General features: G+C 59.2%; 1 protein-coding gene across 3 annotated transcripts in view; it reads right to left on the minus strand.

Annotated features, from left to right (window-relative positions):
* Window positions 1-20,183, minus strand: part of TACC1 (transforming acidic coiled-coil containing protein 1) — a 32,079-nt gene extending 11,896 nt beyond the window's left edge. The window contains exons 1-4 of one of the 3 annotated variants that reach the window (XM_069877699.1): window positions 20,078-20,183; window positions 11,288-11,394; window positions 3,159-4,203; window positions 1,631-1,666 (exon numbers count right to left, since the gene is read on the minus strand). In XM_069877699.1, coding sequence (XP_069733800.1) covers window positions 1,631-1,666; window positions 3,159-4,203; window positions 11,288-11,394; window positions 20,078-20,094 — 1,205 coding nt within the window. In that variant the 5' untranslated portion in view covers window positions 20,095-20,183. Of the gene's footprint in view, window positions 1-1,630; window positions 1,667-3,158; window positions 4,204-11,287; window positions 11,395-12,263; window positions 12,463-20,077 lie in introns of those variants that run through there. The other 2 variants (XM_069877697.1, XM_069877698.1) reach the window with 2 other exon arrangements.
* Window positions 20,184-21,931: the final 1,748 nt, after the last annotated feature.

Genomic DNA, 21,931 nt, shown 5'->3' on the forward strand with positions numbered 1-21,931 from the left:
GGGATACGTGGCAAGGGATCTCCACCTCCACTGCAGGGATACAGGCAGGGCCTGGAGCAGGTTTGCAACGAGCTGTACCAAGGTCTAAAGAGCTGCCCCCACCCAAGCCTCTCTGTCCCATCACACACATGTGCCAGCGGAGCACAGTGAACACCGTGGCTGCCACGTGGGAATCCTATTTGCACGCTACCACGCGCACCTGGGTCAGACTGAAAAATTGCTCCTGACTGGTTTTCTCCATCATGCCGTAATGTGAGCAGCTAAACTGCAGCTTGCTGTGCCCTCATCCACCCCTCTGCTCCGCACCATCTCTTAGGGCACCATCTGGCAGGTGTGACTGCCCCCAACACCAAGGTAACAGCTCTGCGGCTCATGGGGATGGGGAAACAGGGAGAAGGCAGCCAAGACTCGCAGTTGGGACATGTGGCTTCACAGTGTGTGCAGCGGGATAAACCCAAACATAGGTGGCAGAGGCGTGGGCAGACCCGCCACGCTGCAGGTCCTGCACCGAGACAGGCAGCCGCTGTTCAACATTGCGCTGTGAAAAGGCAGAGCAGTGCTCAGCCGTGACACAGATGTCAGCGCTCGAGCCCGGCTCTAATTCTGTCCATGCATATGGCAGGTGGCACTAAGCGGACAAGAAGGAAACTGGGATGGATGACATAAGATTGGGAACTAAGCCCAGCAGGCTCCTTCCTCTGGCTCCCCTGGCACAAGAGCAAAGCCCAGATGAGCCCAGATGAGCCCAGAAGGACCAGGGGCAGCTGACAGGCTGCAGGAGACACTGAGGAGACTAAATCGGGGCAAGCCTGCTCCCTCCCATGTGCCCTCCCTGCGGGGTGGAAGCGCAGGGCAGCAGTGAGCCCCGAAGGGGCACAGCACGGGGCACTTGACACTTCACTGGCATCCCACCGCTGCTCATGCTGGGGAACAGCTCGGCTCCGCTGCACTAGCCCAGCTCACGGGGCAGCAAACGGAGGCTGCTGTACTCAAGTCGTGCTCTCTAACCCACTCAGGATCTTGCAGACCAGCTCCGCTGCCCCGGCTGTGGGCACAGGAGGGATGCTTCAAGGGAGCCATGGGCAAATCAGCTCTGGTAGCCACCAAAGGTCTAAGCAGAGCCCTGCTTGGAGCTGTGAGAGCAAAGTTTCCCTGAGGCTGACACACATCCCAGAGCCAGAGGAGGTACCCCCTGACTCCCTCGCCTCCCAGCTGATGCTTTCCACCCTACCCCTCCACAGCAGCTCCCTGCCCAGCGGTTTTGCATGGGAAAGGGTAAAAGACACCCTCATTTTCAGGACTAAAATCTTTGCAGGGACCTGGACTGCACAGAAACCCGCTCCCCATCCCATAGCTGGTTTCAAGTCCTCGTAAACCATGAGAAGGCGTTGCGAGCCGGCATGCTGAGAGAGTGAGCGCAGGCGCACACCTCCGTGCAGCTCTCCTCTCCGCCCTCGCCAGGCTGAGCTGCCCCGGGGATGGGGACGCAAACCAGACAGCGGAGAGCGCGAGTCAGAGGGGAAGAAGGAGCCTGCATGCCACGGAGATGAGCAGGGCCAGCACACACCCAGAGAGAGAACACAAAACCAGCAAAAGAAAGGAAGAAATAAATACAGAAGAGAGTACTTACAACAGAAAACAGAGAAATTTCACTTGCTCAGTAGTCCTGATGCACCAAAGCATGGACAGGGAGGGAGACAGATGGAGAGAAGAAGAGCGTGTGAAAAGACCTGGGTATTAACTCTCATCTGAAGAAGCACAGCAGGTTGCCCAGCTCTATCTCTTGGGAAAGAACACACAGATAAAGGATGCTCTGAATCTGTACTTGCGATTCATGGCAGCAGCATGAGATTCAACCACAAATCCCGCTGCCGGGGGAGACGAATGCCCAGAGCAGCCTGTGCTGCTCCAAAGTGGTGGAGAGGGAGCCTGAAAATTCCCTACTGCTTCCCCTCGTCACCAGCTCCTGCTCGCCCGTGGTCACACACGGGCCTGTATCAACACTGTGCAAGGTATTTCTAAGGAAAAAACATCCAACATGCCCTTGGTTTTGCCTGCTAGGCTTTATCTGCTCTTTCTATAAGAAAAAACACTCTCTATTTTTCCCACCAGAGAATCCCTTAGCAGAGTGATGCCTTGTTTCAGTTCCACTGCTGAATCAGCCACAAACTCTTGAGATCCTAAAATATCCCCTTTTAAGCTGATTTCCTGCTTAACCCGGCGATGGGTTCCAATTGCCTGTGTGAAGTGCAAGCATAATTTATAGTGGAAGAACACAAAATTGGCTGGGCAATTGCTCCCTTGTGCAAAACCCCCTCTGTGCATCCAGAGACCCTGCGGACGGAAGGCAGGGAGAGCCAAGGCCAGCTCAGCAGCAGCTCCCAACCCTCAGGCTGAGGCTGCAGCATGCCCAGACGCGGGTTTGAGGATGTTTGTGGTACAACAGGTGATAGAGCAGGAAAATAGCAAGGTTTAGCCACTAAGCCTGCTCCCAGAGGACAGCAATGCTGCACACGTTCCTGCGAGGCACTGTGGAAAGTCACCATTCACACAGGGAGTTTTAAATAGCCCAGTTCGGGAACTAAAACCCACTGAAATGGTTCAGTGAGAGACAAGCAGCTCCCTACTGCCTGTGTGATCAAAGCAATAACTCTGCCTGTTGAACCTCTATTCTCTTCCCCTCTTATAAAAAGAGAAACATTCAGTAGCTGCTGCCCCAGCAGCATCTGAGAACCAGACTTGCCCTCACAAGCTCCAGACAATCCACGAGCCCTCCTGTGCGCTTGGTGGGCTCAAGCCTCCGTCACAGCTCTGCTCCGGCTCCACAACCCTGCACCTCGACCCCACAAGCAGGAGCCCCGGGGGCATTCCCAGAGAGGAGATCCTGCAAAGCGGGTCTCGGTCCAGCCCCCCCCGTGCCCTGCCTGGGACCTGTGGTGCTGGCACCGCTCCGGGACACCCGTCCCTCTCTTCCCATCACTTCTGAGCAGCCAGGGTGCTGGCAGCGAGATGGGAGCTGCCTCTCCACCAGGACCAGGGGCAGAAAAACACGGAGCAGCAAGGTGCACGTCAGAATTGCTCGGAAGGCAGAGGGGCAGGAGCACGGTTACCACCAGCACCACCGCTGCCCTGCCTGCTCCACACACACGGGCACTCACGTTATCAAGCGTGACTGGGGCTTCTTCGGGGAGTCTCTGCCTTTCACGAGATCCTCCTGCACCTCCAGCGTCTGAGACTCGAGGATTTCATTCAGGCTGTTATCAGCGGTGGGGCAGGAGTCGCTGGCGGTGCTGGCAAGGGTCTTGGTGGGCTTAAAGGGATCCACGGAGTCAAAGTTGTCGGGGTCGAACTGGTAAGAGCCCTTTGGGAGCGTGGGCGAGTTTTGCAGCGCTGAATTGCCGCTGAAGGCGTTGAGCCCTGGGCTGTCCCAGCGTGCTGGACCCAGCCGTGGGGAGCCCCGCGGTGGCTCCGAGGGACCCCTCTCCACATCCTGGGCGGCTTTCTTGGGGGACTCTCGCTGCCGCTTTGGGGTCAGCTTGCTGGACGGGATCCTGCTGCCCTTCCTGGACGCAGCTCTCCTGGCCTCTGCGCTCTCTCCCCGCTCCATAAAATCGACCTCGGGTTTTGGGACCTGTGCTCTGGGCTCGGGGGCCGGGTCCCCCCGCAGCTCATCGGGGCTGCTGCCGGGATTGGGGAGGCGGCGCGGGGATGCCGGGGGGGAGCTCTGCAGCCGGCAGCCCCCGGACACAAAGGGGTTTGCACTCTCATCACAGCGCTCAGGGTCGAACCTGTAGGATGCTTTGGGCACCAGGATCTCTTCTGTGGTTCCTTCTGTTTCCCTCCCCAACTGGTCCCGGCTGGGTGAGCGCTCCCCGGGCGCAGCATCAGCCGTCGGCTCCAGCAGCCCTGTCCCAGCATCTGCCGCGTCCTCCCTCGACATGACCTGCTCCTGGGCAGCTCTGCCCGCATCGGGCACTGAGGCCGGCTCTGCAGCGGGCACGGCGGCGCAGCCAGCGCCAGCCTCGCTTCTCAGCCCAGCTGGAGGCTGCGTCAAGGATGAATCTTCAGGGCTGGTGTCCCCTCTAGTATCCGAGTTGGCTCCAGGGGCTTCGATGTCTGGCTGAGCCTCATCTTCGGGCTGCTTCCCAGGTGAGCTGTCCTGGCCAGCTTCCCCTACCAGCAGGTCACCATGGCCACCATGCTCTGGAAAGATAAAAGGAGCCAGTTAAATCCCCGCCTGCCATACACCCCGTTCCAGAGGGTTTCCAGAGGGATTCCTCTCCCCTCCCTGCAGCTGCTCCAGGCTCAGATTTTACAGGGGAGCCACTGGCACAAGCCTCAGCTTCCCCACCTGCCAGGACAACAGCGCAGCTCTGACTTCAAGCACTTGCTGTAAATTTGAAGCCTGTGCACACAGTGGGGAAAACGAACACGATCTGCACGCCGAGGGTGAGCTGCTGTCTGCACCGCATCAGCAGACCCTCCAATGCCTCCTGTCATGCCTTCCCTCTCCCAGCTGAGGTGGTGGCAGCGCCAGAGGGGCTGTGAAAAGCCCAGTGAGGCTCCCGAGGACCGGGCACCGGCCAGGACCAACAGCGGGGCGGCTGCTGCTGGGGCAGGAACACCTGAGCGGCAGTGGCAGCAGAGCCACTGCTCACCTGGGTGGACGGTTAAAACCACTGAGAGGGATTCAGGGAAGCACAACATGAGAAAACACCACAAAATGTGATTAAGCAGGTCCTGGGAAGACCAGGAATGGATCTGAGGTCCAGCACCCACGGGTGGCCGGTGCCAGGGCTGGTGTGCAGGAGGCAGGGGGAAGCTACCCAATGCCAACAGCTCCCCAGGACCCAGCCACCGCGCCCTGAGGTGCAGGACTGTGCCTGCTGGGAGCTGCGCACAGGCTCTGGGAGCTGCTCTGCTCAGCACCGCGGCCGCCACAGATTCCATCCTGCCCGCTAGACCCCGGCCACACGCTGCCTGTGCCCCTGTCCGCACAAATCCTGCCTGCGCCCATGTCCCAGGCTCACCATGCTGCTGTCAGTGTTTTTAATCACAAATCCTGATCCATGACTTAATCACTATTACTCCAATCCCTTCCCCTAAATCCTTTTACTGTTTAATCTTTTCTCTGCTGTCAGCGCATGGGGAAGCTCCTTACCTACCGAGGCACCCTGAAAGCTACACCCATCAAGCACTCAGAGCCAGGACCTCAGCACGGGCCCGAGGAAAAGACCCAGTGCCACCTCACCTGTACCTCCTCTCCCATGTCTCGATCACAGGGATTGCTCTCACTCCTGGGATAAGGCAGAACAGGGTGCTGGGGTGCTCAGCACCCACCTGCGATCGCACAGGACCCCACAGCTCTCACCAGCACCTTTCTGGGGAGACGCAGCCCAGCCAGGTCTTTCAAAGGACAAAAGCAGCGCTTGCCCGAGGACCAAACTGGTTTGGAAATCTGGCTGGGAGCTGCAGCACCGGGCGATGCAGAGCTCGCCCTAGGGAAACCTGTCTGTCCCCTCCACTGCCACCACCCAGCCCCAGCACTCCGGCAGCAGCCACGGTGGAGAGTGGCATCGAGCACACCCTCATTTTGCAGGGAGGAGATGTGGCTGGGGGATGCCAAGGACAAGCTCCCACAGCACCTCACACCCCAGCAGCCCCAGGCGGGTCTCCCTGGAAAAGCTGTTTCTGTCATGGGGCATTTGCAACCAGCTCACATTTGCTGGTGACCAAGCGAGTCACAGGCTGGCAGGAGAAGAAAAGTAAATCAGGAAAATATCTGGTCCCTGGGCTAATCCAGGACACGCAGCCAGCGACCCTGACTCAGCTGATGGCTCGTGGTTTCTGTAATTGATCTTCAGGATGCTAAAACCCCTGGAAATGAATCATGAGGGGCTGTGTGCTCCCTCAGACTGCAAAAAAACCTCCCTCTGTAAAGAAAAAAAGCTCCCTCCAAACAGATATTGCCTTGCTGCCCCAGAAAACGCTTCAGTAAACACAAATCCAGTGGATCTGTACTTGGAGTGCAGCCAGAAAACACTCTCAGACAGCGTCTGCCAGGCCCTTCCATCCTCAGGAACCAGGAAAACCTCCTTAACAGACCCCAAAGAAAACTTTATTACACTTGCTGTGCTGGTCAGATGCTTTAAACCTCACTGAGACAGCCCTGAATAGAAGAACAGACTTCAAAGTCAGGGCAAAAGGCACCTTTTAAATGCATTTTACATTCCCACCAGAAGGTTCTGCAGCCGCCGTTCTCACAGACACAAACCCATCCTGGTTTTTAACCCAAGCAATGAGTAATTACTCCTTGAATAACAAGCAGCTGGCACGGCATCCTCCTTGCTGTGGGTGTCTGCAGGGCCAGGGGAGAAGAAGGGATGGTGTGTGTGACCATCACTCAGAACAACTGCTTCTTCACAAAAATTAGGAAAACCGCTCTCCTAGGCCCTCTGAATTTTGTGATTCACATGTTTTCTGCCCCCAAAGACAGCTCAGACGCTCCCCTCACCCTCTCCCTGCCTGCTCAGACGCCCTGAGAGTGAGGAACTGGGATATACTGGGAGACAGGAGGCTCAGGTGAAGGGCAGCTTAGGAGCTCGCCTGCAATGCTGGCAATCTTTTCAAGCAAGACTGTCCCTCCTGCACGCTTGGAGGGTTTTCTCTCCTTCTCTGGAGAGGTGCTGGGTGCGAGACAGGCATTAATCTCCTGCGTGAGCCAACGCTCAGCGCTGTGTCTGAGCCACAGCCCGAGGGAACCCAGTGTACAAAACGAGAGCCCAAGGGGTGGCAAGAAGCCACGAGAACCCCATCCCTGCCCTCCCCAAACACGGGCTCACACAATGTCCCAGAGCCCTGATTTGCAATCCCTGCTTGAGCTGAGCAACCGCCTCCTGAAGGGACCACAGCCCTGGGGCTGAGGCCACCCCAGGACGAGCTCGGGTTGGCACTGCGAGTGCTGCGCACAGAGGACAAAGGCAGGCAAAGCTATGAGGTCAATGAATTCTCCAGAAAGCACAGACAGGAGGAAGAGGGTGATGGCTTGCGGGTCAGGGACCTGCCGGGAGTGTGGGTGCCCCCCAGCACCATCCAGCACTTCAGCTGCCTCTGGCAGGGAAGGAGAGCCCCCGCGGATGGCAGCAGGACAAAAACGCCTCCTGTGAAGCAGTCCAAAAGGTGATGGCATCCCAGCAACCCCATCCCACACGGGTCCTCCTGCCAGCGAGGGCTGGGGTCAGCCTGGCCCCGATTCCTCCCACACAGCCAGGTGGCTGCAGTTCCTCGTCCTGTGCGTTTCCTCTGCCTCCAACGCAGCCTCCCACCAGCTGCCAAACAACAGGAGCACGCGTTTCTGCAGGAACAATTACACAGGATGCAGAAACCAGTGACCCGAAGGGCCTCGGGATGCTCGGGAAGAGCCGAAGTCTGCGCCCTGGCCTCCCCAGCTGCCTGGCTCTGCTGGGCATGACCATCGCGATAACCCCAGTGCAGCACTGCCTGCTCCCAGGGAGCCTTTCCCAGCCCAGCGAGCTGTGTGCAGCTCTCCCTGTTCCTCCCCAGCCTCTGCAGGCATTTACATCCCGAGGCAGCCCAGCTCCCCGCCACCCCCATGCCATCACGCTGAGAGCAGCCGCACCAGCTCGGCACACGCTCCCTCTGCTCACACCTCCTGCCAGGAAAACCAGCCCGCAGACCCAGCCGGTGCCTCCCCAGCCCAGCTGCCTCGCTGCCCTGCTCCTCTGGGGCCAGAGCTGTGCCGAACACCCCATGGGAGAAGGTGATCTCACAGCCAGACTGACCCACCGCACGCGGCCGCAGTGCATCCAGCTGCACCACCATCCTGCTGGATCCCAGCATCCCGAAAAGGTGACCCCAAGCTCTCCCATTTCATCTCTGGCTCTGTGCCCTTCGGCCAGGGACAGTGTAACCTCAGCACGAGGATGCTGCCAGAAGCACAGAGCGCTCAGGGACCCCAGGATCCACCGCAAACACAGATCCCATCAAAGCACTACAAATCCCTGGAAGCAGCAGTTGTACTGGCTGTGCTTGAAGAGCAAACCTGCATCTGGTCCGGCCAGGGTAGCTGAGGGGATAATATAGGCTGAAAATGGAGATTTTATGCCTCTAAAGGTAAATGTACAGAGGACAGTCTGGCACTGCAGAAACAGGCACTTCGTGTGGATGCATTCTAATCGCTCTGCTCATCTTCCTCCAGCTGAAATGATACACAAACCCCGAGCAACGGCGCAGCTTTCCCACACGCCGCCCCTCGCTCCCTTAAATGAATCAGAAGAACTTGGCAGCAGCCGTGCTGCAAGGCAAAGGCTCTGCACCCTTTTCATCCCACATACAGCAACCAAGCGAAGCAGCAACGATCTCCAGCACGGCCCTGAATGCCAGACGCCGGCGAGAACAACCCCTCCACTATCCGCAGCCTTTGGTTGGGCTCAGGCTTTGTGCACAGCGTGAGTCACGCATTTCTCCCTTCCCAGCTCGCTGGCACACGCAGGCTGAGCACAGGATATCTGGACGGTGCATTCAGCTCACGCTTACGTAGCTAACGACTTTTTTTTCCTCTTTTGGCTTTCCGCTTTGTTTAACAGCCGTTGATCTATTTTTAAATCTATTCTGTTAAGAATTAGCATACCGGCAAACGATGCTGCGCTAACGCACCGGAAAACACGTGCCCTGCATCAGGGCAACAGAAGTAAAAGCCGGCGAGCCTGCTCCCATCACTGGTGGTTCCATATTTGCTGCCTCTGCTCTCTTCCTTGCACAGAACATCTCCCTCTGGCAGATGACTGAGGATAACTTTAGCAGGAATGGGAGAGAATTTCAGTCTCTGTTGCCAAGCAAGAGGAATCCCACGTGGCCATAAAGCCTAACCACAGCCCCCTCCCTGGGGCGATGGGACCCACTGGATTTTTGTCCCTGTAAATGGGGTTTAATGCATCCAGCCCACCTCTCAGCTGCATGCAGAGCAGGCAGTGCCCTCACAGCTTCTGTCTGATGGGTTTCCTAACCCTGTTTATTCTGACTCCATATCCTAACTCAAGTAAGGGTGAGGCTGCATCTGTAGAATAGATGAGCGTCTGCTCCGGCCGCTCCCTCCGAGCCCAGGAGAGGCTCGTGTCCCTCCTCGCAGGTCTGGGACCCTGGAGCTGCCCCCGTTGCTGGCCCAGGTGCACACACAGCTTGGCAGCCGCTCTTCCCCAGCGACCACAGGGCAGCGGCTCTCGCTGCACACGACAGCTTGGTGGTTTCAGACCCAACAAGCAGCCCTGACACCGACTGCATCCCAATCGCAGCATTTATCACTGAGCTGTGGCCGGACGAGAGGGCTGCTGCAGAACAGCGCTGCGAGGGTGAGGGTTTAATGCACAGGCACCCCAGGGCGCCTTCTGCACACCACAAGCTCCCAGTTGCACCCAGGTAATCCCTTCCCTTCACCATTTCAGAGGCACCAAGGAGGTGCAGCAGAGCCCTGGGCAGGGAGGGGATGGAGCTGGGTGCAGCTGCACAGCGGGTTTGGCCCTGATGTCTCCAACGTCCCACTCTCCACCCGCCAGCACGGAAAAACAGCTTCTGCTGGAGATCATCCCCTCGGCCCTGCAACACTGCGACCTTTGTGTGCAGGGCGCCGGGAGCAGCCGGCTCGCTTCCCGCTGTGCCAGGCTGGCTCCGAGGAACTGCTCATCCCAGGATGCAGGGACATGGGCTGGGGATGGCAACTCCCTGGAGTCTGAGGCCACATGCTTCCCTGAGCAGAAGCTTTGGCAGAAATGATCCTCAAGCCTGCTAGGAAAGCCTTTATCCCCGCTACCGCCCTCCCCAGACATCATCCTCCAAAGTAAAGATGCCGTATCATCCCTTCTTAAAAGCAAAGGATTATTCCAAGAGCTGTGATTATCGGAAGCAAGAACTGAACACTTCTCTCCATCAAGGCAAACCAAACCTTTGTTTTCCATGGGGATGGATGGGCACCCAGATCCATCCCAGCAGTGAAACCCACCATGGGATACGGAGCTGCACAGCACCCTTCCACCGCCAAGGTCACGCAGCACCTGGGCTCGTGTGGGAAGGACCCAGGTGCTGTTTCGAGCCAGCACGCTCCCAGCAGTGAGCGGTCAGCCCAGCAGCTGGGCAGGTGAGGGCAGAGGATGCTCAGGATGGTCCATCCAGGACCTCCCACCCGCCACGTGCTGCCCCGGGGCTCACAGCCACCCTGACACTGCCCAGCCACCCTGCTCTGCTGAGAGAGTGGAGCAAAGGGGAGGTCTCCTCTCTGCCCTGACTGATAACCTCCAGCCGTTATTGCAGAGATGCCGGAGCTTCAAAGCCTCCTCCCAGCAACATGAAAACAGACACAAACACCAAGCTCAGCCACAGGGACCAACTGCGATCTCCCCTGGGGACAGGGTACGGCGGCGGGGGGGAGCCCGTGCCCAAAAGGCCAAGGGTTAGCGGGGAGTCGGGCTCAGAGGAGCAGCGGCGGGTGTGAGACGAAAGGACAAACAACAGCGACAGCACAGAACCCACAAAGGAACCCCCGTGCTTCCAGCAGAGCCTTTACAATTTCTCCAGAAATGGGCTTCTGCAACATGGACCTTTTGCACCTTTTACAGCAGTCGCACAGCAAAGACACCTGGCTGCTAAATCCAAGGTGCAATGAAACCTCCAATAGCAACCAGACAGGGAGAAGACAGAATGCCAGCCCCATGTCAGCTCCTGCACGAGGGCCAAGAGCACACGGGGCAGCAGCAACGAGAGGCAGCCCTTTCCCTGCCCCACACCCTGCAGGGGAAGCGGCAGAGGGCACTTTGACTAAATGATTCAACAAAAGCTTGATTCCTCTCGATCAATCCATCCAAGCTATCCCAGCTGCAGGCTCAGCATCCCTGGGCTCAGCAGCTCACAAAACCCGAGGCGCAGAGCTCTGCCTCCCGCAGCCCTGGGCTCGGGGACAGCAAGAAGATGCAACCAGTGGTTGAGAAACAGCATGAAGATAATTTCACACTGCATAAGCGTAGCCAAGGGGGACAAACTGACCCTTCTGAGCCTGCAGGGCAGCCTCCTCCCTCCAAAGTGACTCATTAACATCAACATTGCACTCAAGGGGGAGAGCAGCCCTTCAGCCCTGGCATTTGAGCCATCCAGGCCATCAAACACAAAAAATGTGGCAGGCATTATTCAAAACAAGCGACTTCTCCTCCTTGACCCCACCCTGATTTTCTGCATCCGGAGCAGAAAGCCCAAAAGCAGAAGGTGTGTGCTGGCTATTTACCTTGGGTCTTGGCCTCAGGCTCTGGTGGTGGCTCGCAGAACTCCTTTAGTGGTGAGCAGGTTGGTGTTTCTGCTTCAGGGGTCTCAAAATTACTTTCGGAGTCCGAGCTGCCGAGGGGGGGAGGAAAGAATGAGGAATTACCGCTTTCAAGGCTAGCTCTGAAATCCTCCACACTGCCTACACATCCAGCCAGACTGGCTCCCGGGCCAGCCAGCCCTGGTCATCCCGCGGCAGCCGCTCCGTCCTGTCCAGGGGGACACGCTAGCGAACGGAAAAGGGAGAGCAGGTGAAACAACATCACGAGCATCCCCCCCGTGCACCCCAACCAGCATCTTGGCCGAGCCGGGTGCGTCTGCCAGGTCTCTCCCAGGCTGTCTGAGCATCCACCATGGATTCCAAGGATGCAGCAGCCCCGCAGGCCTCTTCCCACTCCGCTCGGGGGGCTCCACGCTCCTGCCTTGTGCCTGCCAGCATCTTCCAGGGAGAGCAGCACCCAGTACCGCCAGGCAGCTCGGCTGCACCCCCGGACCCCCCATCCAGCTCCCGAGGCACAGCGTGGGATGCAGACCCCCCCTCTGCTCCTGAGGTGCTGGGATGCAGGATGCTGACCCTCACCCTCCTCTCCCAAGGAGCCGTGAGGGACGTGAACGCCCTGTCTGCTCCCAAGGAGGAGGCACAGTGTGGGATGCAGACAGCCCGCTTGTGCTCCTGAGGCGTGAGAGGCAAACACCCCTCCTTTGCTCCTGAGGAGCGGTGCGGGATGCAGGATGCGGGGTGCAGACCCCTCCGAGGCGCGGTGCGGGATGCGAGATGCAGGATGCGGGGTGTGGGATGCGGGGTGCAAAGCCCCCTCCCCCGGGCGATGCCAGGCAGGAGCGGGCAGCGAGAGGGCGAGGGATGGGGAGGGAGGGAGGGGGTCGGTGCCCGAGTCCGCGGGACGGCAGCCGCAGTCGTGGGGAAGGACGGAGGCACTTGCCTGAAGCCGAGCGCCGAGCCCTCCGCCGGGGGGTCCTCCTGGTGCTCCCCCCGCTCGGGGCCGCCCCCTCCCCGCACCGCAGACCAGGTCCACCGTGCCCACTGCACGGGCGAGAGGATCTGCCAGGCGCTGAACGCCATGGGCTCCGCGCTCCCAGCCCCGCTCCGCGCGATGCTCCGCGCCCCGCACCGCCCCCTCGGCTCGGCACCGCCCGGGGGAGGGACCGGACCCACCGAGCCCCCCGCACCGCCCCGGGGAGGGACCGGACCCGCAGAGCCCCCCCTGCCCGCAGGGGAGACGAGGGGATGCTCAGGGGGATGCGGGGAGGGATGCAGGGAAGGATGCTCAGGGTGGGATGCAGGAAGGGGATGCTCAAGGGAAGGCGGGGGGGGGGCACCCAGACCCCCCCGCACCCCTCCCTCGCTCTCCGCCCTTCCCACGCAAACTCTCCAACCCACCAATTTCCACCCAAACGCGGAGCCGGGGCATCCCCTGCACTCCCAGCGCCCACCAGGCGATTCCTGCTGTGTCATAGAATGAGGGAACGGTTTGGATTGGAAGGGACCTCAAAGCCCATCCAGTTCCTACACTTCCCAACCTGGCTGGTTGCTCCAAGCCCCATCCAGCCTGGCCTTGAACCCCTCCAGGGATGGGGCAGCCACCCCTGCTCTGGGCAGCCTGGGCCAGGACCCCCCCACCCTCACAGCAAAACATTTCTGCCTAAAATCTCATCTCAACCTCCCCTCTTTCAGCTGAAAAGCCGTTCCCCCTTGTTCTATCCCTGCTCTCCCTAATCAAGCGTCCCTCTCCAGCTCCCCTGCAGACCCTTTCAGCTCTCCCCACTGCCCCAGATGCCGCTTTGTCCTGTCATTCCCCACGCCAGAGAGGCTGGGGCTGTGAAACCAGATCCCACCCTGATTTATCACACATTTATCAGGGCTGCACCTGTGCTGGACAGCAGATTCCTTCCACTCTGCATGTGCCAGCAAACACCACCAGGCTCCCTCGGAGCTGATCCCCACGGCTCCCTTGCTCCCAGAACACCCTGAATCCTACAGCGACCTCACTGCCAGGATATCCTGAATTCCAGGCAGAGCCAATTGCTCTGAGGATCCGGCCACCAAGGGAGAGGGGCAGAGGGCAGGGAAACACCTGCCCCTTCCATTTTCCAAGGAAAGACTGACTTCAGCAGCCCTGACCAATGCTGCACACTTCCATGGCAACGAGTTTATTTATTTACGAAACTATTGTTGTTTAAAAATAACAGTCAGCAGTCCCTGCAGAAATAAACACTGACAGGCTGGCCTCCCTCGGGAATCTTCCCCCTAACGAGGGCTCCCAAATTCATTACCTCCCACGCGCTCGCTAGAGAGAAGCAGATGACTTTCCTGATGCCGTGCAGCATCGAAGCGCTGGGAGGCACGGCTGGGGCTGGGGCAGCAGCTCTGGGACAGGCAGCGGCGTTACCAGCTCTGCAGTCGCTGCCGCAGAGCCCAGAGCCCTGGCAGCGGGTCCCAGGGGTGACCTGGGGAAGGACAGACAACTGTCCTGTGCAAACCAGCCCGAGCCATCATGAAGCAGCGCTACGGGCCCTGTGTACCCACACCAGGAGCCCACGTGGCAGGCAGAGACCGCAATCCCATGCTTTCCTGTGAATCATCAGCCAGCTCCGAGCACCAGGACTGAATTGCACGGGCAGGGAGGCCTCTGGGTCAGACCAGACTCGTCAGTCTGGTCTGGCTACCTCTATCACCAGCCCCTATCAGATGCTTCCAAGGGCTCATTCCTCCCTGCAAAGCATCTCAAATAACCTCCTTACAGGGAGCCTTCCTTCCAAGATTCCATCTGTTAGTGTCCTTATTAAATATCCACAGCATCACTGCACGTTTTTATTGTCTGGCCTCTGCCAGAAAGAATCCTTTACCCTTTTAGACATTTCCAGACCTCCCCAAAGGTCCCTCTGGTTCAGCCAGTGCTGCCAATTCCCAGCTCAGGTTGGTGGCAGGAGCAGCTCATGGGTCCAGACCCCAGGGATAATGCCCCAACCACAGCACAGCGCTGCCCTCACATCCCCCAGGTCTGCATCACCCAGCCCTGCAACCTCCCCACTGTTGTTTAGAGGTCACCGAGCAAGCAGGGATGACGTGACATTTGTCATAGCTTAACCAAAACCCCAGAGACTGAAGCAAAAGCAGAACCTCAACATCCTGTCGCCTACATCTGCCGAGCACAGAAACGAGCAGCCACTTCCCACCATGTGGAGCGGCAGAGCTGATTTCTGCAGATGAATTTTATATAAGGGATCTTGCATGGCGTGAGCCGCTCTGCAGCAGCGCTCACTGCAGCCTGAACTCCTCCTCTCTCTCCTCCTTCCCACCAGCCACTGCCCAGATCCCCACCAGCCCAGAAGAGCAACCAGAGCAACGGCACCAGCAGCAGCTACGTGGGTTCTGCCAGGGACCACAGAGAGAGAACAGAAATACGAGTGATGCAGGAGCAGCGTCTGGCGCAGGTGCCAGGGCAGGAGCGAGTTGCCTCTGCTGCAGGGGGGATGGCAGAGAACGCCGGATAGACTGGTTTCTACAGCCCTCCCACTTGTTGGATGAGGGAACAGGGGCACGCGTGCCATTTGCGGAGGAAACCATTCCATTCCACTGTGAAGGCTGCACACATACACCCCGTGCGCTCAACCAGGACCCCCAGCTCCCACCTACTGCCCCAAGCAAAGAAAGCGGCAGGCAGGAACGGCACCAGCAGGATCCAACCACACCAGCACCAGTGTGGGCTGGGAAGCTCCTGACCTGCAGAGCCCTGGCGCAGCAGATGCCCGAGCACTGCAAGAGCAGAGCCTGCTCCCGCCTGCTCTTTACGGTGAGCAATTAAGAAAATGCCTCGAGTGGCATTTTCCAGCTTGGCACCCAACCCGGCTGGCTGCAAACCAAACGCTGAGGAGATACCCTGACTTTGTCAGTCCCACCAGCGGCTCTGGCTGCCAAACACTGCTTGGTGTAGTCAGCAGGCACGTTTCTGCAGGGCAGAGAGGATGCTGACCTGCTCAAAAAAAAGACCTGACAGCAGCTTCCATCATGTGGTGAGCTGCAGCCCGCACACGCAGCAGCAGGACGGGCTGTCCTTGCACCGCTGGCACCTCACCCCGGCACAGGAGACATGCCAAGCACTGCACAAGCACAGCAGCTCAGGGACAGGCAGCGACAAACAGCACCATCCAGCCCCAGCACCATCCAGCCCCAGCACCCAGCCTCTCCTGGCTGGAGTCTACAAAAAGGCCAATCTGCAGATGCAGCAGGAGAGGTTGATGTGGCAGCATAGTAGTTCCCAGCTGCAGGAGGCTTTAATTGTGGCCTCCCAGCAAAGGCTTCCTTGCTCAGGAACTGTTTTTCCTAGATTTGCCTCTGTTCAAACAAACACTGTGGGTTATGTACGTGACATTCTCCATCAGCTCTGCAAGCACACAGGCAGCACATTCCATGAGACGGGATCAGTCAGGCTCTGGCAGCCCTCTCCCTGCAGATCCCCAGTCCAGGTGGCTCTGGCCAGGGGACATCCTAACTGCTCCAGCAAGGAGAACTGGGAGCAGGCAGGCAGCGCAGAACCTCAGCTACAGCAGCACCGAATGACCTAGAAACCACTCGCAGCTCCCACACTGCTTTGGCTTTCCAGGGAAGGGGCCGAGCAGCAGCGCTCTGCAGGTGGAGCCCCAGGGGCTTGGGAGCTGGAAGAGCCCTGGCATCACAGAGCTAGATAAAAGATGCAAAAGCTTGCTGATCCTTGCAGGAAGCCAGCTGCACCCAGGGGTAACAGCTCTGCATCCAGACAGCCTTTCCCTTATTTTACACCATGATGAGCTTCCTCCTGTCTGGCTGGCAGCGGTGCCTCTGCCTGGCCCCAGAAACCCCGCGTGCCCCATTCTCGCCGTCACCGCGCCTCAGTCAGGCAGGGTGTGGGCAATAGGCGCTGCAGAACAGGTATCACTCAGCCACGCTCGTCCTGTTTGAAGCTGCAACGCCCCGGGTGAGGGGAAGGCGTGCACCTCGAGTTTCCATTCTCGGCCCTTTCATTAGGCAGGAGAACATCTATTTCTGGCTGCGGCGCTTTTCTGGGAACGGCCCAGCAAGCCAGAAATGGATTGTTTGTGGGTTTTCATCTTTCCTCTCCACTCCTAGTGCCCTGCTCCTCTGCAGCAGGGCCGTTCACTCCCCGTGAGGACCAGGGTTTGGCTCCTCATGGCCAGACTCAGGATGGAGCACAAGGATGGCACCTCTGGCCATGCCCTGGTGGGAAGAAGCCTTACAGCAAGGGCTGGCAGGGACAGCCCAGGAAGATCAGCACACTGATAAAACAAGAATCCGTATTTCACTGCTGTTTAAGTCTCCTTAGGAGCTTGTAATAAGCACTTTATCCACACAACATTTATCTCCTCCAGAAAAGAAGGTTTGAGGTGTTTCATGAGAACATTTTTCTGCTGCTGTCTCCTACACCTCCCTGTTCCATTTATCATGTTTTCCTTGGCTCAAAGCAGGCCTGAGCATCAGTATAAAGGTAAGTTATTCGCTGCTGTTGTGTTGTGAAAAATGCAGACTTGGGGAATTAAGAGAACCTCACACAAAGGCTGGTGCGCCAGTGGTGGCTTCATAAGGTGCTTCCTGACCTTTGCTGTCAGATGAAAAGATAACTCCTGCCTCCAACTCACCTGCTGGGGCTGCAGGGCACAACTAAGGAGAGGCTCAGCCTCCCTCTTCCCTGACAGCCTGAAGTAGGAAGGGAATTGGGCCCTAGGAAAGGGCAGGCAACAGGCAAGTGGGAAACCAGGGAAGAACGTCAGCTCTGGCCGAGGACCGAGGGGTCTGTCCCTGCCAGGGGTGAAAGTGGCAGTGACCTCTGGGCACGGCAGCATCCCAGAGTATCTCAGGTACTGCAGCATCGCAGGTCATCCCAGAGCATCCTCCAGGTATGGCAGTATCCCAGAGCATCTCATAGCATCCCAGAGCATCCCCCAGGCACGGCAGTATCCCATAGCAACCCGGAGCATCCCAGAGCATCCCCCAGGCACGGCAGCATCCCATAGCCTCCTGGAGCATCCCAGAGCATCCTCCAGGCATGGCAGTATCCCATAGCATCCCAGAGTATCCCCCAGGCATGGCAGTATCCCATAGCATCCCGGAGCATCCCAGAGTATCCCCCAGGCACGGCAGTATCCCATAGCATCCCGGAGCATCCCAGAGCATCCCGGGGCGGGCGCTGCTCTCGCTAGAGGGCACTCCAGGACGGGAATTCCAAGGGCTGCAGCCTCTCCGGCCCCCGGGGATGCGGAGCCGGGGCTCTGCGCCTTCCCTCGGGCTCGCACCGCCCCGCAGCACCCCGGGTGCGAGCAGGGGAGCTGGGCCGGCAGCCTGGGAGAGAGGAACGCTCCGGGATGCTGCTGCGATCCAGCACAGGGCGTAGACGAATAGAGCCCTGGGGCTGCGCTGATGCCTCTGGAGTTGAAGACCCTCCAGCATCATCCCAGCCAGCCCAGGCGGGAGCCCAGCAGAGACCCCGGCTCCTTCCCTGCCCTCTCCTGCCTCCTGAACCCAGCCCTCACGTTGTGCCCTTGCCCTCGCAGGCAGGATTTGCAGGGGCTGCAGCCCCACAACACTTTGTAGTCACTGTGACTGCGGGGTGGAAAGGGGCAGCTGGCCCGATCCAACCCCCTGGCATCTGGGGCACCTTCCCACCATCCCCAGGAGGTGCCTGACAAGGAATCAAGGAGGACAAACACCTGGCAGCAACGTTCTCGCATCCCTTTTGTCTGTCCTGACCTTGGCGCAGCCGCAGCCTGATTACGGATTGTGGGACTGAGAGGCACAACGCCGATGCCCTGGGATTCAGGCAAACAAAACACACGTTCCTGCTAGCTCAGGCTCTGCCATCTGCTCACCAGGCACAGCAGAGGCGAGTGTCACCGGCTGTGTCGGTGCCCGGAGCAGCAGAGCGATGCCCAGCGTGGGACAGCGCTGCTGAGAAGCTCAGCTCCCCCAGCATCCTTCACAGCCCTGGATGTGACAGTTCCCATCGCTACACATTCCATCAAAATAGCTCTACAAAAATAGAAGCCAAGGACACAACTGTCAGGCGTGAGCCCCCGCCACCACCAGCCACCCCCAGGCCCCAGCTGCCTCTCCCCACCACCCCACCATCAAATTAATAAACACACACAGTGCTGCCTGCATTAAAAAGGACCAATGTGAAAAGGAACGCACCGATATTCCTGCATTTTAAAAACAACCACAGCTAGATCTCGCCGCTGCTGCTCACGTGGATGTGAGGTTGCAAAGCAATTCAACAGAAACAGGCTCAAGGCATGTGAGTTCCAGCTTGATTTTCACATTGATGGTGTATGAACGCTGGCATCTGCCTCCACCTTCCTGCTTCTTTACTCCCCTATCAACTCCTTCACTCTGTTGGCTAAAAATACCGGAGCTGTGCAGCAGGAATGCTCTTATCAGGTGTTTGTCAGGCCCTGGCTGAATTGGAAGCAGACGATCTTTAAGGTTCCTTCTAACCCTTTGGCACAAGGATCCTTCCCCAGGGCTCAGCCCTTTTGTTTCCGTGCCTTTGGTTTCAAAAGAATTTCCTGCAGCCTTTTCTAAGTGGTGCATTTAGAAGCTGCCCTTCCCTGCCCATGTTAAATCCCAAAATCAGATGCTGAGCTGGTGCAGGGTGAGCTCTGCCCAGCACCTGCACGTGCTGCAGAGCTGGGACACTGCATGCAGCCATCGGGGACCCCTCTCAGGAACGTGCTTCCACAAGGCCTCGCTGAGCCAGGGGCCTCTGCCAGGCAGCTGGAATTCAGTGTTTCCTAAGCAGCCTGTCCTGTCGGAGCAGGGATTTGAACGAGAGGGGTGAACCCGAACATAACACCCTCTCCTCCCCAGGCAGGGAGCCGAGGCTCCAGCATCGCACACGTTCGCAAAGGGCTGTCTCGTTGGTGGACGCTGTGCTGGGTGCTGAGCAGGCAAGGTGCCCGTGCGGCCACTCTGCGCTCGCTCTTTCAGCTCCATCCACAGCCCCAGCGCCCTTGGCAAGGGCCCCTCCCTGGAGCCACAAACACAGACCGACCTCCGGGCACCGCAGGCTTTCCGGTCAGATGCTGCCAGGGCGAATCGGGAGGGGGGAGGCACCAAAACTAAACGAGGATTACGTAGCACCCTGGGAGAGAAAACTGTTTGCCAAACACCAAGCAGTGCAGAGTGCCACCCCGCACCACCCTCCCTAGAGCTCCCGCAGGCTGACAAACAGTGGCATAAACCTCATTCAGTTTTCCCAGCCCCACCGGACAACAGCGAGGGGCTGCACCACCGTCTGTAAGCCACAACCTCTGTCTCAGAGCAGCAATGGGTCCTGTTCGAGACCCCCAGGAGCCCCGGTCCAGCCCCAAGCTGCAGCACAGCCCCGCTCCAAGGGTTTGGAGTTGAGCATAGCTGCGTGAGACGGCTTCGCCTCCCAGCTGCGCTCAGTGTCACAAGACCTTTAACAGTCACACACAGCCAGCACCACGAAACTCTGCCCAGCGAGCCGTTCTCCTGAGGGCAGGGGCTGGCACAGCAGGCAAGGTGCAGAGCAGCCAGATGTGCCCCAGCTGTGGGGATCCGCTCATTCCAAGGGCAGCTGCTGGGGCTCCAGGGCCATCCCGCTGCTCCACTGGCAGAGCTCATGGGGCTCTGGCACCCCCTGCCCATTTGGCACCCCGAGGGGCACCAGAGCCGGCCGGTGGGGCGGCTGCTGTCTGCAAGGAGGCAGGAGACAATAATTACCTGGGCGCTAATTCCATGGAACATCCCCTGTGCCTGGGAAAGAGGCTCGCCAAGCCCTCGCTGCTGCCCCAGGCAGAGGTTCACTGTTTTTTTTTTTTCCAGGGAGTGTGACTAAGAGCTGGCTCAGTCACATGGATGGTGCTTAAATGCCTCCTTGGAGCCTCCCATCTAATTGCCGCTGCCTCCAATCCTGCCCTGAGCCGGCACCGCTGGGTGCAAGGTGGTTAAGGGAGCACCTGGCCTCTGCGGTGACACCCCAGCACCTCAACCCGTGCCCACCAGCAGCGCAGCGGCAAACCACCTCGGAGAGAGGGTGCTGTGCCCCAGCCCTTCTCCACCTGTGCCTCGCTCCGAGCACCGGAGGCATCTCAGCTCTCAGCCTCCCCAGGGAGGGCAGCCTGGCTGGCTGCGCAGGCAGAGCGGAGCTGCGTGCCAGCACACCACGCTGGATCCCAGTCTGGCAGCTCCTCCTTAGCAACACAAACAGAGCCACAACACGAGCCCCGGCGGCAGATAGCATCGTCGCCCCGGCGCGAAGGCTCTGGCGGGGAGCCCAGCGTGCCCACGCGGGCCTGGCCGGCTGGCAGGTGCCGGTGCCTCGCTCCGCCTTGGGAAAGCACCACGAGATCCAGCTTCCCAAAAGGGCAAAGTGGGGAGGAGGGCGCGATGGCCTTCCAAGGTCTAGCATCGCAGGGGGTTGGTGGGAGCCAGGGTGAGCCCTGCGCCCTGGGGTGGCCAAGAAGACCTCGCTCCCACTCTCCTCCTCCCTCTTGCCCAATGCAGGCAAGCACTCAGCGAGCTTCCCAGCCCTCAGCTCCCTTGTTCTTCCTACCTTTCCAGCTGCAGACCTGTCCTGGCCTCCGTCACTCTGCTACCTGTGCCGGGGCTCCTCCGAGAGCCACTGGTGTGAGCGGCTGCCTGGAAAAGGAGCAAGGAGGAAGGAAGGGGATGGGCAGCGTGGGGAGGGCCAGGCTGAGGCGGGTGTCTCTGCACCCTGGGGAAAAGGAAGGAGGATGCTCTGTGATATTTGGCGAGCGCTTCCCAGGCCGGGAGACAAAATGGGCAGGACAGACAGTGCTGGTCCAGCCGTGCACGCACACCGCTGCGGTACAAGAGCCCCTCAGCAAACGCCTGGATCCCGCGCTGTCTCCTACTGGGGCCCCACTGGTGTCATGCTGTAAAAATGCGCTCTTGGCTGGAATTTGGCAGCCTGGCCTCCGGCAGGGAGGAAACTCTCCACTTTCTGGGGGAGCAGGAGCTGCGGTGTTGGGGCTGCAGAGCGATGAGACGGGGAAACGTCCCTGGGCTTCTGCAAGGCTGGGGATGGAGAGCAGGGAGCAGTGGATGTGCCTGTGGGTTGAGGGCCAGGGAGGCTGCCCTGCCCAACGGGAGACGGGGGAAGAGGGATGGATGGAGCCATCGAGCTTCGCAAAGAGCCTGAGAGGAGACGGCATCGCCCTGAGCAGAAGGTGCTGGATTTGGGGCAGCGGTGGGACAGCCAGGAGCTGCAGCTGAAGAGCAGGGGACAGGTTTTGGAGGGTTTGTTTGGGGCTCCACCCCAGCAGCGGGTTTGTCACAGCCGGGCCACGGATGCCCTGGCGAGCATCCCTGCATCCCACGGCCTCTCCCCTCCGGGACAGCCCCCACCTCCGCCCCAGTTCCCAGAACTCTGAGGACACCGCGGCTCCCAGTTTGCCCCAGTCCAAGCTGCAATTTGCTCCTGGAGAGGCCTGAGCCCTCCACACACGCACGGAAACCAGCTCAAACCTTTCCATTTAAACACCCACCCACCCTCTCCCGGCTGCCTTGCTGGATGCGGCCCCCGCCCGCTCCTGCAGAGGGAGCGCAAGGAGC

Source organism: Phaenicophaeus curvirostris, chromosome 27, assembly GCF_032191515.1.
Source record: "Phaenicophaeus curvirostris isolate KB17595 chromosome 27, BPBGC_Pcur_1.0, whole genome shotgun sequence".
Classification (NCBI taxonomy): domain Eukaryota; kingdom Metazoa; phylum Chordata; class Aves; order Cuculiformes; family Cuculidae; genus Phaenicophaeus; species Phaenicophaeus curvirostris.